The sequence below is a fragment of the Limulus polyphemus genome, unplaced genomic scaffold (assembly GCF_000517525.1).
Source record: "Limulus polyphemus unplaced genomic scaffold, Limulus_polyphemus-2.1.2 Scaffold1032, whole genome shotgun sequence".
NCBI lineage: Eukaryota > Metazoa > Arthropoda > Merostomata > Xiphosura > Limulidae > Limulus > Limulus polyphemus.
This window is the reverse complement of record NW_013666642.1, coordinates 273,327-290,433: the sequence shown is the minus strand read 5'-3', so window position 1 is coordinate 290,433 and position 17,107 is coordinate 273,327. Positions and strand designations below refer to the sequence as shown.

Sequence of the window (17,107 nt, the reverse complement as noted above, 5' to 3'; positions counted from 1 at the left end):
CTGAGATTGTTTGTTTGTTTGCTTATTTTCACAGTCAAAAAATCATTCACACTACTGTTCACGATCTTTACAAAACTTCTTACTTCACTTTCTTGAAAAATGAAATGGTCTTTCCTTTTATTCCCGATCAACAATCAAATATCTTTTCTTGATTTACGAATAACACAAATGGATTGAAATATTTAATAAAATTATCTCAAAATAAACCTTCATTTCAGTGCATTATTGAAATTAGCTTGAATTCTTCATAACTTCTGAATAGTGGTTGACCCAACGGGTCATGGTGGTCTAGTATATACTTAAAAATACAGTCCAGACCTGCATACCAGTCAATGCGATATAGCAGTCAACCATTAATTACAGCCATTTTGGCTCAGTCCCAAACATAAAATAGAAGGGAAAACATCTGCGGTTATGTTTCCCCCAGTCCCAAATGGTCTTTTTGAACTCTGTATTGTGGCCACCCAGGCTGGCTCTCACCTGCTGCTGCCCAAATAAAATCTTTCAATCATAGTGTGGCCACTACTGTACATTGACTGATAGCGGCCACGTCTTGTAGGTGTTACAAACGATGTAACTATTGATGTTCCTTATTAGTAGTTGCGTATGGTGTTTCTTACACCTCCAAATGAATTTGGAGGTGTGTATCCGGGAGTAAGCCTGGCGTCCTAGACCGGACACCAGGTGAGCATGTCTTGGTGTGACAGGGATTCAAACCTGCGACCTACAGATTGCGAGTCGAGAGCCCTAACCATTTGGCCATGCCGGGCACATTTTCCCTATTAATGACATGCTAATCCTACCTGATGCTTCACACCTCATGCTGCACTGATGATCACACAATCAAACAAACAGTATGTTTTCACACTTCTTTAAACTTTGTCATTTGTAACACTTCTAGTTCGGTGTCTCTTTGGTCTTCTTGTGAACAAAAGATTTGTTCAAAGGGGAAAATTTGCACATTCATTTCAAGTTTTGTCACCTTTCCCTCCATTTTGCAATAAATAGAGCTCTGCTTTCTCAGCCAAATTAGTTGTCTCTGTTCTATTGACGAAAATGGCAGAAATTTGTTGTTTCATGATTTGAGTATCATTACTGCCAGGTGTCACCACATGTGCACATAAACAACAGTGCCATGCCTTGGCCTCTGATACTGTGTGGTGCAAGGAAGCGTCATGAAGCTCATCATCTTCCCAAATTTTGCACTTATCTGTTAATCAAAAATACAGTATAGAATTTTATTTTTTAGACAAGATATGTAAAGATGCTATTACAACATTCTATATTAAACAGGAACAGGTGAGTATTATGGGCAAGTTGTAGGTGTATGTACTGTGCCTTTAATCTGATCCCAGTATTGACCCCATACAGTGACACCCGGTAATATGGCCACCACGCTATGCGGCCATTAATTGCTTAGACCTACAGCTGACTAGATAAACGGGGCTGGACTGGACAGTACTGTAAGAGCTTTTCAAGAAAAGATATAGATAACTTCTAAGTTAGTAAATTTTAAAGGAAAACAAAATTGTTATAATTAAGTTTACACTTCAGAACTTAAGTTGTAAATGTCATTATATCAGAGCAGTGTAACTCATTCATTTTAATTTTTATTAATTTTAAATCTGATTATACATAGTAATGGGTTTGGAACATTAGAGTATGTAAATCTTTTCCTCTGGTTATTCTGAGCTTTTCAACACGTAATGTTCATATGTACATGTAATTTTTTTTATTGATCAACACTGGAATTTTATTAAAGATGTTAAAGGCAACTGAAACTCAGGCAATGTGCTCTTCTCACTATTTCAGGTCAGGTAGTCTAATCTCTGAAATACTGAAAGCCCTGTTAAGGTTGCACTCCTGCTGTCAACAAAACGTGATTCGATATTTCTGAATGTCCTTAATGCTTTGCAGAGAATGTTTCACTGACCCATACTTTTCCACTTTCCATATAACTTATTGCAGAATTGTCAGGGGATCTTACATAAGCTCTGCTTTCCCACCATAATTGACCTCTGCATTTGTCCTGTACAACCCCTAGTATTTCTTTACTGCCTAACACCCCTGTTCACAATTCTAGAAGTGTCTGAGACTGAGAAATTAACATATATATTTGTAAAAACGTTTTTTAATATTATGGTCTCTCCACATGCAAAGTTCTGTGTATGGATTCATCCAGTTGGGACTCTCACATTTCACTATACCTCTGCATTTAGCCCAGTCAAAATTCCATCCTTGATGCTGAAGCTCCATGAAAGAGTGTTACCCTCTGAAAGTGGACAAAGGGTACCATCTAGTGGTTCATTATTCCTCGGTAGATACTTTTCCAACCTCCATAAGCATGGCATTAGAGGTCACAGAAATGTGACTACTGTTACCACTATATGTCTCAGCTTCAACCATGATAGTGGTCATCTCTGTTTTTCTCATATTTTTTTTATGTTCCCATTGCACTTTCATAAAGTTTTTAGCCTATCTTTGGAACTGCTTGGATCTTTCTTCAGTTCTCAATGAGTGTCCACAACTTTGGCCAGTTGTGTGTCTCACTGGCTTTTTTCAATATGGATGAAAAGGGGCTACAATTCCTGGAGTAAAACCACTCCTGATACATGACTAAGCTACTCCACTGAGAACCTTCCACTTCAGGAACAGGATGTAGTATTCTTCCTACCTTTTTATGCCACCACTCATGTCTGGTTGTTGGCTCTGTATGTATAATACACCATTACCACTCTGAAAAGTGACCTCTTTTTCTGAATTAAAGGTCAAAGAGGTACCATGCTGAGAGGAATGATTTTCTTCTGAGTGTCCTTTAGGTCCAGTCTGTCTAAAAGGCTGTCTACTCCATTCATTCTCTCTCAAATATAGTTCTACAAATTATTTTTCTGACTGTTGATTCTACTTCAACTCTGTTTGGATACATCTTTATTGTGGTCTAGATTATTACCTTCCTGCCACATAACTTTTAGTATTATAATTATCTGTGTTTTTTCATGTTCAGTGGTTCCCAACTCCTTTTAAGTATGGGTATTCTGACTTTCAGTGTTTAACAGGTAGGATTACCTGTTTTGAATTTTATGATAGAAATGAGTTTCAAACAGATACTTACCCCTAAAATACCTTCTATCCCACCTCCCAACAACCAGGATTTTATCAGAACTGTAACTTTCAACAGAATCTAAATTATAACAGGAAAGCAGTGCTTAGGAAGATCTAGTGATGCTTTTGCAATAAATCATGGTAGAGTAGAGCGTTATAGGTAAGTGATGTATAAAAAAACATTTGGAAATTTTGAGTCACGTGTTTTTTTGACAGTACAAGTGTAAACTCGACAAGAGAGGCTTTCAGTATTTTAGAGGTAAGTTCATATTCGAATATCATTTTAGTTCTAAACATGTAAAATTTAATGAAAATCTTGAATATTAAGTAAAGAAAATGTACGAGTCTTAGAATTAGTAATTGGGTTAGTTTTTTAAACATATTTCCTAACCTATTTATGTACCAAAATTACTTCTTGGACCATGATTTTAGTAGTTAGTGTTCCTCATAACATGATCATAAACCCTTTATCATCCATGGAAGAGTTTTTTTTTTCCATTACCATAATTGGTGTAAATTTACAGGTGAAGATGGTGTCTAGCATGCATAAATATATGGATGGAGATGATAAATGGTTAAACAAAAATACCATTAATTTCTGTTACTGTAGTCCTGTATGCATTTTACTTGTATAGAAAAGAAAATGAGTCATTTCACCACATGTGTTTGGTCAATTCTTTACACTTCATGCTGTAACAGGAAAAAACATAAAATTACTTTCTGCGATGCGATGTGTAGATACCATCTGTACAGTGTACTTAACATTATACAAACTAGTTGGTAACTTGAAGGTTAAATCATTATTATAATATGTCTTGAAATTCATTTAGATGTGTTTAAAAAAAAATAACCAAACCTGTCAGCATTCTGTTCTTATTTGTGTACTCTTGTAATTATTATTTCTTTTATTACCAACATTAGATAGCATTTCTAAGGTGCATTGAAAGTGAAGCTGAAGAGGAATTCTTAAAAAAGACATTAGGAACACTACTTTCTAACCTCCCACAGGCAATGCCATCAAGTAATTCTTCTGTAAGTCAATCAAAGTTACAGTCAGGTTCAACAAGTACTCCTCCCACTTCCAAACGAAATTTGTTGGGAAAAGGTAAGTTGTATGGTTGTTAGAAATATAGTACTTTGAATCTTTAGTATTAAAAAACAACTACATTTTCTAGTGAAAGAAAAGTAGGTTAAAGTATTAAGTTACATAGGTTATCAGAAAAATGTACTTAAGGCACATTATGAAACAGAATGCTAATCAAAGAATAAGAAAAGTGTAACTATGACAAAAAATTACAGTGTTGCAAAGTGTAGAATATCTTGGTATTTTACTAATATAATTTTTTATTGGCATGCGACTCGTGATTAGTGTGCCTGGATTATGAATCTGAGGATTGACGGTTCATGACCCATTGTTGCAAAAAAGAAGCCCCAAACTGTGGCTGTTTGTAAACTATAACAGTAACTGTCAAAATCCCTTTATTCACTTAGAAAAGAGGAGCCCAAGAGTTGGCAGTGGGTGCTATTGACTATCTGTCTTCCCTGTAGTCTATCAGTTCAAAATTAGAAACAGCTTTGTGCAGCTAGCTTGTGTGTAGGTTTGTGCAAATGTCTGAACAAAAAATGTGTTTAAGAATGTAACAACCTGAAAGATTAGCAGTTATATAGGATATTTTCTACTTAAATTTCTCAACTTTTCACCATAATTAACTTTGCTGACATTTTTTTTATCTTTCATTTTTCTTTTCCAGTTTAGTTTTAAGTGTTTTTTTTTTATCGTATATTCTGCTTGTTGCCTTTTGTTGTGATATACTATCAATAAATATATAATTCTATTTATCTCAAGTAAATTAGAGTTTTGACAAATTTATAATTTTTTCACATTTTGTGTTGCAAGTATTGAATGCTGTGCCTTATTTTTTGTATATAGTGCCGGCTCAAGGCAGGTTGGAAAGGCTCAAAGAACTCAACACACAATATTAGGGGTGCAAAAGTTGTAAAAATTTAGAAACTTTACTAACAAGCAAAGAGAAAGGGGATACTTGTGGTGAAAGTTTGTGTGCAGGTGTTATTAAGGTGTTACTGATGTGTTATTAACTTAATAACACATCAAATATTGGAAAATTCAACTCCAGATAAGGTCTTATTTTATATATGTGAAAACGAACACAAAGAAATTCTTCCAAATGCTCTGAGAATTTTATTAATTGTGCCTATTAGTGTGGCAAGTGGCAAAAGATCATTTTTAAGGCTAAAGTTGATATAAACATTTTTGCATTTCACAATGGTACAAAAGAGGGATTAAATGGTGTAGCAATAATTTCTATATAAAATGAAATACCCAAAGAAATTAATGTGGACATATTGAGGAAAAATTCTGCAATGTTAAAAGCTCGTAAAGTTCTATTTTCTAAAGACTAATCTTTGTTTTTTTAATATGTATTTTTCTACTATGTATCATATTTCAATTCTGTATTCTGAATTTTAAGAAATTACCTAAAATTTTGTAAAGTACAGAAAAATAAATAAAAATATAAAATTTGAAAAAGAGGTGCAATTTTTTATTTTCACACACTTCAATATCTGAACTTGAACTGACAGTGCTTGTATACTCTTGGCTTGTAATTTTCTTCATTAAGTGTTAAAGTTGAAGACTTTAAAAAAACATTCCCCATCATCCATTATTAGAGATTGTAATATTCATTTAAAGATTTACTTTTTTATAACAAGTCTGTGTAATTATACTATAGTTGCTGTACATAAGAAGAATGCAAAGGTCGGACCTATTTCAACCACATCACAGGATGTTGTAGTTGATGACAGTACATCTTCCGTGGTTGATAATGACTTTAATACTTTAGAACTCCCCCAACCTGATGATGTTTTGGTCATTTCCTTCAGTACACTAGAATGGGATTGTCCAGGAATGCTAAGTGAAGAAAAGGTAAAAAAATTTTGTTTGTCGCTGAAAAAGGAAGTAGATATGATAATAGATTAAACGCATCATTATCAGTTGTTTTGAAGAAAACCCTTTAATCATTTTGGAACAAAACAGAACTCATGCAGAAGAAAAACGGTATAGAAAAAAAAAAAAAAGCCAAATCCATTCAACATCTAAGACAAAGAAAGGCTCATCAGGGATGGAATCTGTACTTAACATTGAAGTTTTACCATTTTTAAACATATACATACTTCAGTGAAAACAAACAGGAAATCTTTAAATGTCATTTAAATGTATTCTGTTGTTGCTTGTATTTATTCTGCAGATGCACTTTACATTCTAAAATCATAATCATCCTTTTTAACAAGTCTTTCTGAAATTTGAAGAATGTTGAGGCTCTTTTGTGTTCCTTGGTTTTCTCTTGTGTAACTTACAGTGCAAATTAGTATTCATTAAATGATAGGTTTATTTAGGTGATATAAATGTGTATGTAAAGTTTTCAGTGCACACTTTACCATTCGAACTATGCCACCCTTCTTCCTTTTTTCTTGAACTTAAGTATATCTAATGTTTATGGGTGTGCTATTAATCTTGTGCATTTTATGTAGAATTGTAGCAAATTTGATAGTAAAGTTCTATACAAATGTAATCTGGTAATGGGATACACCTAATCACTTACTTATTTAAAAATATGTTGTGCATAATCATAGGTTTTGTTCACCATCAAGCACACACACACATATCAATACGTATGTTACTAAATCAAAAATGATGACTTGGAGAAATGGGGGAGGGCAAGTCCAGTTGTAATATAGATGTCTTACTAATAAAATCTTATAAACATATTCTCATTTGTAGAGTAACTTGTGATTCACTGAACTACAAAGCACCTTGATAATGTAAATATTATTTTGTGGAATTAGATTAATATTACTGTTTGGTGGATTTAACCATTAAAAGTATGTTTCTTAACAGTTTATAACTTATAAAGTGGCCTAATAATTTATAAAAAATTAACAGTGTGGAAGTATTTCATACAATGAAATCATAATCCTTTACTAACCATTCCTAATTGAAATCTCCACCATTTTTCTGTCTGACATTTTAGTGATAACACATACACAGCTCAGTTATTTATTTAATGTAAAATATTCATTCACTAAAAAGAATGAAGATGAAATGCTTTGGTTTAACTTCTTAAAAATTTTTCAAAACATTATTTTAACAATTTTCAACATCTATTCTTTTTTGTAAGCAATTGCTTTATTTATTAAACATATGTAATTAGTAGTTAAAAGTAGCAGAATTTTTTGTGTTCACAGTTATTTTTTAAAGGTTATAGGAATAGTGAATTCAATTATAAAAGTAAGTCAGCAGAGTTCTGGAAAGATTCTATAACTTGATTTAGTTTGTGCTGCCATCTGATAATCTTTTAGCTCAATCAGCAAAGGCCTAGCATGACTTGGTGGTTAGGGTGCATGTACAATCTGTGGGTCATTACATCGCAACCACTTGCTGAACATGCTTGCTCTTCTAGCCATTGAGGCATTATAATGTGATGGTTGATCCCACTGTTTGTTGGTAAGGAGTAGCTCAAGAATTGATGGTGGGTGGCGTTTACTAGCTACGATCCCTTTAGTCTGTTGCTCTGATGTTAGGGATGACTAGTGCAGATAGCTCTCGAGTAGCTTTGACAAAAAATTAAACAGTTAAACAATATGCAAAATTCACTCATGTTTTGTATTTAAAATATGTTTTGGATAAACTTTTTAAACATAATTTTTGTGGTCAGAAATATTGTTAGTATCAAGGATACTCATAAACTACTGATTCATGCAATGCTTTTTGATACCTTGACATGTTTATATTAAATTGTATCATGATTATATTTCATCTTAACTTTAAACTTTGAGTAGGTTTGCAAACCATACAGTAGTAACTAACCTAGTCATTTTGTAACAGGTATTTTGATAACCAGTACCAGGGAAGAATTAGGAAATTCAACAAAATATGAAACATTTTGTTTGATTTATTGATGAAAGGCTATACAATATACGTTAAAAAAATCCCTTATTATTATTTGTTCCTATAGTCCCTGGAATAGAAATAAGATGCACTTATGGTGAGCAAGGGATTCAGCTTACTTTTTCATTAGATTTGATTTCGATCTTTATTTAGATCAGAATTTTTGACATGCTTGTGTTCAGGAATTTTTCAGAATTGACATTTAGTTAAATGTCTTTTTTTTTACATGTTAGTAAATTATTATAGAGACAGTGTTAAGATTTTTCATTAATAGTCCACTCAAATTTTGCCTAGGTTTTACGATTGGAGCAACAAAAGAAACAGAATCGTGTGAGAATGAATCTAGACAGCTTGACTGGAGAAGAAGCTTACAGTGTAGCTAGTGGTCCAGAGAAAAGAACCAGGTTCTCTCTCTCTCAGGATCAGGAGTCAATAGGTAGATTTGTTTACAATTAATAAATTAAGTGTATTCAAAATTTTAATGAAAAAATGTGTACAGGAAATCCTTTTTTTTTCTTTTTTTTCTGAACATTTACTATAAGATTTTTAAAAATCATAATTTCAGGAACAAGTGATAATTTAGAAGCTATTTCTGAAGCAGCATCCAATCATTCAGTGTCATCATCACTTGATCTAGAAAATGAGAATGAAAATGACAATTTATCAGACATGGTTTCAGCAAATGTCAGGTGATTTTTTGTTCCAATTTTATAACTTCGTTCTAAAGTAATTCATTTTTATTAAAATTAAAATATATCAAGTATTACAAAGAAAGTAAAAACTTCCTTACATGATATGGCTTGTTTTCAATTAATACACTTTGAGGAAATTTTCATAATCAAAGTACAGTGGCAGTGTTTTGTCAATTAATGTTAAAATATCCTGTGAATATTGTTAACTTGCCATAAACTGATGTCATAACTTGTTTAAACAGGTAAATGTTTCAATAACATGGATTTTTCTGGCTGTCAAATGTAACCAGCATCATGAAACTGAAACTTAAAGTTCAAACTTAGTATTATTATTTAGAAACTCGTTTAATAAATCTGTGCATGTGTTGTTTCAATATTTTTACCCAAAAATTACAATAAAAATATTAGAGATGTTTCAAGGGCATTTTAGATAGGGTAGACATGGCAGAGCTTGGATGTAACGGATCACTCCTACCTATTTCTATAGCGGAATAATTTATACTGAGGTTTTATTTAGGTCAAAATCAAATATCATAACTGTGCTGTGCCTTCCTTTTGGTTGAAGAAACTCTGTCACAGAACCTCATTAAAAAAATAATATGCATTTAATATCTTTGACTTCATCCTGAAGAAGGCCTCAGTATAGAAGCCAAAACATTGTTGCACTCTAGAAACGGGCAGAAGCAGTCCATTATAAAGTCCAACTCTACAACTATTAAAGATGCTTCATTTTACTGTTATTAAGATTCAGTTGACAGACTATCTTATTGTATCAACATATCGTACCAATAATTATTATGTTTTACTTGATTAAAATAAGAAATGTCTTGTAGTTTATTACATGATTTTGTATAAAGAGGTGTAAAGAATTATGTTCTAAAGACAGTGCAGTAGTTTGGCTTAAATGAAACTTCTATAGCCAGTACCAGATTTCTTTTGTGTGAAAATGTTAACTTGACACTACAGTTCATTTTGTTATTAACTATACATAATTCATCCTCTTTCTTAACATATCTTTTCTTCATTTGAAATAACACCATACCTTAATAGAGTTATTACTATCTAATTTAACAGTTGGATAATTTCATTATTAGAAAGTTTGAATTATAATCTTCAGATACAGGACATTTTATGAAATCTTGCAGTTCATTACTTTTAATGTCATATTATGTATCACTTTGCTTTTCACAGTTTCTTCGGTAACTAATAATTCAAGTCTGAGTGTCTCCACCCCAAAATATATAAAAGAGAGAATTTGATTATGTTAAATTTTACTTATAGTAAAATTTACTTAGTATATCTAGCAACTAAATATTAAAAAACTAAATTCATAGTGGAAGGGATACACCAAATGTTAGTGGACGTGATACTCCTTCTTCCCAAGTCGAGGAAGAACCAAGACAGCAACCACTCAACTTACCTATTACGACTCGCAAGCAAAACCAAGAAGATATTGAGGACAAGTTTTGTAAATTTGAGATTATGCCAATGATTGAAGGTAAGTTTAGTGAAAATGCATTCTTTTTTTTACACTTAGTTTGTACAGGGTGCTTCATAGTTTCCTGCAAGTATGTAGTAGACACTTTTCATATTTTGTTTGTTCTGGGAGATGAACTAAAGTATTTATTCATTAAACATAGTAAGTATTTTGTAGTTTCATAGTTTCCTGCAAGTATGTAGTAGACACTTTTGATATTTTGTTTGTTCTGGGAGATGACTAAAGTATTTATTCATTAAACATAGTAAGTATTTTGTAGTACAAAATACTTACTATGTTTAATGAATAAATACTTTAGTTCATCTCCCAGAACAAACAAAATATCAAAAGTGTCTACTACATACTTGCAGGAAACTATGAAATGAAACCTCGTGCCCAATTTATATCAAACTGTAAAAGATCAAGAATAGACAATTTCTTGAACAAGTTAAGATCCAATTGCTTTTTCTGTTGAACTGTATTAGATGAGCAAGTAAGCAACAAAAACAATTAATTAAAACACTTTTATGAAGTGATATTTCAAGCAAACATGTTTTATGTATTAGGTTTGGCAAATTTTTTTTCACATATTTATTCTTCAGTTTTAATAATTTTTGAATTTCTTCTTTAGGTTGTATATGTTTGAAGGATCTCTCTTCTCTAAGTTATGTTGTTGAAAGAATGCTATCTATTTTTTAGGTTGTTACATTGTTAAACGAATGATATCTGTGCATCTAATAATGTTTATTTCAAAACTTTTGCATCTTAGAAATTTGAACAAATAATCTAGTAATCATTAAAATGGAATGAATTAGATATATTTCAGTGCAAGGTACTAAACTCGTGTAACATAATTACAAAATTTCAAGATTTCATAAAAGGAAGGGACATTGTGATGATCATGATTTTGCAATGTATATACACTGTATATGCTTCATAATATATGCCATATAAAATTTTATGAACAGAAATTAACTTATAACAAGTTATAGCTAAAAGAAAAAAGTCCCAGAGCTAATAAAACAAGTGAGAATACCTAATAATCATTATAAAAGCACATTAGGTAATGGGTGCTTATATTCACATTTTGATAATGCCCAAGTGGATATAAATTTTCTCCTTTTGCTGGAAGCAATTTATTTTTGTTCAGCACATCTTCATTATAGTATATTTTGATCACATATTTGTACAAAGGATCACATATATGCACAATTCACTGTAAAAAAGTATTTCATTAATAAATCCTTTATTCACTTAGTTGTTAGTTACTTGAGAGAATTAAAGATAAAACTAGATTAATATTACACATCCACTTAATTTTAATTTACAAGAACTTGGTAATGACTATATATAATTAAATATATTGTTCTTACAATCTTAATTATGAAGTTTAGAATACCTTGTTTCATCAGTTCAGTACTGCCACCTTTAACGATATTTTAGTCTGTGAGCTGAATAATGAATATGCTAATGTGTAACATATACCATTCTTTTACATGTGAAATGAGTTTGTAGTGTAATTCTTGTTATTAATGTTTAATCATAAATAGTATAAGTTATACATTTTTTCTCTGTGCATACCAAAGTGACTTCATAAACCAAGTTTCTAAGAAAACTTTTTTCAATTACTGTATGTTAAGTAGCAAGTTTCCTTTGATCTGAATTCTCTGCTGTGTAACAGAAAGTTATTAAAGTCATAAAGTATATATTGAGAGAATGCTTGTAGGTTTTATTTATTGATCTATTATTAAATTATAGATGTTACAGTGAGACTGAATGATTTTGATATATTTTCAAAAAATAACATTTTCAGGTGATGAAACAAAGTCAATGGTTAGTGACACATGGAGCACAGATGTTTTAGCAAGTGATTCAGAGACAGTTGAGCAGTCAGATGTTTCTTCACAAGTAACACTCGAGTCACAGGTATTTCATACATTTGTGTAACTCATAATTTGTTGAGTAAATCTGAAGTAAAAAATATAAATCTGACTGTTATAACAATATGTGTGCATATAATAAAATTATTAATATTTTTACTTTTGTGTTTGCACCATATGAAATAACATTTCAGCTCTTTATGTGATATTACATGTAATTCTTGCTAATATGTTTTACATAGTTTAGAGCAACAATCACATGGAATAAAAATTAGGGGTGGTGCACCAAAAGAACTGAGAGAAAAACTACTGAATGGCCCATTACCTGTTTTTGGTGACCAATTGAAGTGTTGTATAACATATTGCCAATCAGTTAATGAGAAAAATATTGCTATAAAACTGCCAAACTATGTTTGCAAAAATAATGGATGCTGTTAATTATTTGGTAAGGAAATATTTCTAACCGATGCAACTACAAGCAGGGCAGAGACATATGTGTGTCTTGTTTGTAAATTTATTGGAGGGAAGAACAACAGATCTCAGCGCAGATCGTATAATCAATGCTTCCATGATGCAGGTCTATGCCACTCATGGGATTTGAAAAGATTAACACTTAAAAGCCCTTCCATTGTTGTAAAGAATATGTTTCTAGCTGGAAAAGAAAGGAGCTGCATGCAGAGGAAACTTGATGAAGGCCATAATAAAACCGAAATGTGCCAAGTCTAGAAAGGAACAATTTCAACCTCTGGGAGATTCAAACTATGGTCCACAAGCATAACAACTAGATATGTGTGTGAAGAAATGCTGAACAGGAGGAAAGATGAAATTATCAAAGAACTACAGTTAACTGATTGTGAAATATCGCACCTAGTGAAAAGAACATGAAAACAAGCTGAAAGTTTTGAGTGGAAAGAAGAATGATGTAAATGTCTTACTGCATCTATCTTTGGAGCAATGTGCAAGATGTGATCAATTACATCAGGCTTTTACATACAAATAATTTATTTTCAGAAGCTACAGAATATGGCCGTCATTACAATTTTATAGTCAAACAGGAATACATTGAAAACATAGGGAATAGCATTATTTCATGTGGGCTAGTTGTAGATAAAGATTATGGATATATGAGCATTTCTTCTGATGGACTTATAGGAAATGAAAAAGTAATAGAAATTAAATGCTCGAAAAAAGCAAAGAAGTTAACCCGACTTAAAGTAGCAAGATCTTTTTCTCAATTTTATTGTACAGCAACAAAAGATGGACAGCTAAATTTAAAAAAACAACACAATTATTATTACAAGGTTCAAGAGCAGCTACATATCCTAAACCAAAACTACTACGACTTTGTAATATGGACTCCAAAGGGTATGACTATTGAAAGGATCCAAAAGGATTATAATTTCTGGGGAAAATGTTTCCAGAACTTCAACAATTTTATATGAACTGTTTCTTGCCAGAAATGATTGATCCAACACTGCCTAGAAACATGAAAATTCATGATCCAGATTATATCATGACTGGGAAAAAGGAAAAGTAGTGGGAAGAACATAAAGACACATGTTAAATGTAGTTTAAAATCTATTTTAAATTGCAAATAATTCTAAAATATTAAAACTTTTGCTTGCTGACAAAAAACTGTTCCTTGTATCTTATTTTATCTGCCTTACAAATTCTGACTGTGAAAAAGGCAGGTAAAATCATACACAAAACAAATGTATTTTGTAATTTACAGTTTACTGTATTGCTGAAAACGTTGCTTCTGTTATGCTTAGTAAACATTTATTATTTAATTGTAAAACTGTACTTTCAAGTATAAGTTCATGATTTCTTTATTTTTATGTAATGTATGGAAAGATATGTACCTGTTTTGTTTTACTCCAAAAAAATTTAATTAATAAACCAATAAATCAGTCATTCTGGTAAATAAGTATAAACAAAATGATTGAGAATACAGATTTTGTTGTATTTATTCACTTGTGTTTATTTAGTTCCTTTGCTGTTGTTAAAGAAACTGTATATATTCCATAATCATCATTTTTGTGGATATTAAAATTTAGACATATCTGATTGATATCAGTGGACCAGAGTAATGTAATAGTACTGAACTTACCTCTCAAGTTACACACAACTAAAATGCAACATTTGTTATACTTGATTAGTAAATCATCAGTGGGTGGTTGTGTATTTGGTAATGTATTATATTTCTACTTCTGATCATCAATGGGTGGTTGTGTATTTGGTAATGTATTATATTTCTACTACTGATCATCAATGGGTGGTTGTGTATTTGGTAATGTATTATATTTCTACTACTGATCATCAATGGGTGGTTGTGTATTTGGTAATGTATTATATTTCTACTTCTAATCATCAGTGGGTGGTTGTGTATTTGGTAATGTATTATATTTCTACTTCTGATTTTTGAAATGAGTAAAATAATATGGATTCTTGAAATTCATTAGTTAGGGACAATGTATAATAATTCATTAGTTAGGGACAATGTATAATAATTCATTAGTTAGGGACAATGTATAATAATTCATTAGTCAGGGACAATGTATAATAATTCGAAAATTTGAAACGTGGGTAAGAATAAATTGACAGCAAGGATTATTTCATATGATTTAATTTTGTTAAATTTTTCTCAACCATTTGCTTTAGTTGATAACACTGAATAAAAAAGACAGCAGAAGACATATTGAGAGGGAAGTGTGCTTTACTAAAGGGGTGGTAAGGCATGAAAAAGACAAAGCAATGGCAACATATATTAAATTTATTGGTGCCTTGTGGCTATTCCATACAGCTCTGGTTCGTGGATAAGATAAAATTTGAAGGGTTTACGTAATTCCACTGGTCAGTGTATTATATATATATATATACACACATCTATCCACAGCCATTTTTGCAAACAATAAAATATATGGACTATTACCAAAAGTATTAGTTTACACTAAAGAAAAAATTACAAGAAATCCCATTACTCACTTTCACACATACATTTATTTTTTATCAATTCTGTAAAAACAAATCCAATAGAAAAAGTTCTTCACTGTAAAATTATTTCCTTTTTAAATCATTATATTGACAACATAAATATCCTTAAAGAAAAGGAAATGGCAATAGGTTTAACCACTTTAGAAAAAAAATGTGAAACCATATATGAATTTTGATTAAAATAAAAACAGATTTTATTATTCTACAATTGTTTTTTTAGGCAATGTACCTTATAAAACATAGTATATATTTTCAGTTATAAAGTCATTAAGTTTCCTTGTTGAATAATCATCACATGAATAAGTTATGCAAAACTAAAGATCTGCATTTTAACTATGGTAAGCGAGATCCTAACCTTAATCAAGTTGTACCATACATGTTTAATATATACTCGTATATTTTCTTGTATGTTTATAAAGTGCATCCATCATTAAATCGGGCTTTTAAGCAGCTATAATCATGCACTTGTATTGCCTTTAATGTTTTGACAGTTTTTTAGAAAACATTTTGAAATAAAAGAGATCTTTCACAATACTGGATTACATGCTTCTTGTGCACTTCTGTACTGGTTGCCCTTGGACTTTCATTTCTCTAAGGAGGCATTATCTTGTGATTGTAATGTGGTAGATATATGAAGAATCAAGAAAGCTGTGACAGTATTCTAGCTAATTAATTCTGATATGCTATCTTACCTCCTTTCAAATAATAGCTTTTCTCAACTTGTACTTCTCTCTATATGTAAAAATTTTTGCTAACCACTAGCCTTGCTGCTCTCACTTACCCTTGCACGTTTTCTCATGAGACAGCGGAGTGATAGCATACAAATGAGCATGCAACAACCGTCCACCAATAGGAGTGGGACACAACTCCTAGCACAGCTGACTCCCTTTATGCAGCTTAGATCAGCTTCACTTCTCGATTGGCACTCGTGGTGTTTAGACATGTTTTTTGCTCAAGCTTTACTCATAGAATTTCAATCAGTTACTTGTTGTATTTTTTTTGGAGAACTTAGTTTATTAGTTTGCTACATTTCAGTTCTCAACATTTTCGTTTGTACGCATTAATATTACGTGACTTTAAATTTCTTATGTGGGTTTTTAAGCTTCATACTTGGATTTTTTTTATATATCCACTCATAGTTATTATGAATTCAGAGTTTAATGTTACAACTATGAATACTGCTGTTCCTACTGCCGTTAACCTTATTTCATCTACAATGTCTCTGGGTCTGCAGTTGTTGGCAGAAGACATTATGGCCTTGGTTTGTTGGGAGTTGGCTACCTTCATGTGGGTTTCTGGTTCACCTGAAGATTATCTTATCTTGCCTTATTCAGGGGTACTTGAACAAGAGGATGATGATTTTGACTGCATTTTTCTTTCCCCCATCCTGTGCCACTCAGTCATGTATAGATCTGGTGGATGCACCCAGGCTTTCTTCTTCTTTCTGAAGTTGATCAATCAGGTTTCTTACGTTTTGACCTTGTCTTCCATTTCTTTTGGTTCCTCCCCTTCCCTTGTAAGTGAGCCACCTTTAGGCCAATATCTTGTTCTTCACCCTCACCGAATATTGGAGTTTGTGCTAATAGATTTCCTCCTCTCCTTCTCCAACTGCACAAGAGGTTCTAACCTTTTTGAGGACGTGGGCTTCTTTGGAGGTCCTCATTACATTCAGTTGAGCCCACCTGTGACCTCTTCAGAGGGCTTTGCAAGATCAGTGGAATCTCGTTTGGGATGCCTTGGATGCCCCTATCCAATTCCCTTTTTTTATTCATGTGGACTTTGCCTGGTGGTTGAACAAAGACACCACCCCAGTGGGTGTTCCTTTTCCTCATCATCATCCAGAGATGCATATCTGGACACATAGGAGATTTCAGGATGTTAGTCTGTATTGCAGTCATCTCTGCATATCAGTTTCTTAGAACTGCTCACTGTTCTTTGGGCTTTAGTTCATTTCCTTTCATCTCTCTGGAACCAGTCAGTTATGATCCATTCCAAC

General features: G+C 32.0%; 1 protein-coding gene across 4 annotated transcripts in view; it reads left to right on the top strand.

Annotated features, from left to right (window-relative positions):
* The window catches only part of LOC106461793 (GTPase-activating protein and VPS9 domain-containing protein 1-like), a 91,298-nt gene that overhangs the window by 36,115 nt on the left and 38,076 nt on the right, over positions 1-17,107 (top strand). For all 4 annotated transcript variants that reach the window (XM_022388867.1, XM_022388866.1, XM_022388864.1 and 1 more), the window contains exons 6-11: positions 4,024-4,207; positions 5,853-6,046; positions 8,363-8,504; positions 8,634-8,757; positions 10,095-10,258; positions 12,051-12,163. In XM_022388867.1, coding sequence (XP_022244575.1) covers positions 4,024-4,207; positions 5,853-6,046; positions 8,363-8,504; positions 8,634-8,757; positions 10,095-10,258; positions 12,051-12,163 — 921 coding nt within the window. The remainder of the gene's footprint in view (positions 1-4,023; positions 4,208-5,852; positions 6,047-8,362; positions 8,505-8,633; positions 8,758-10,094; positions 10,259-12,050; positions 12,164-17,107) is intronic.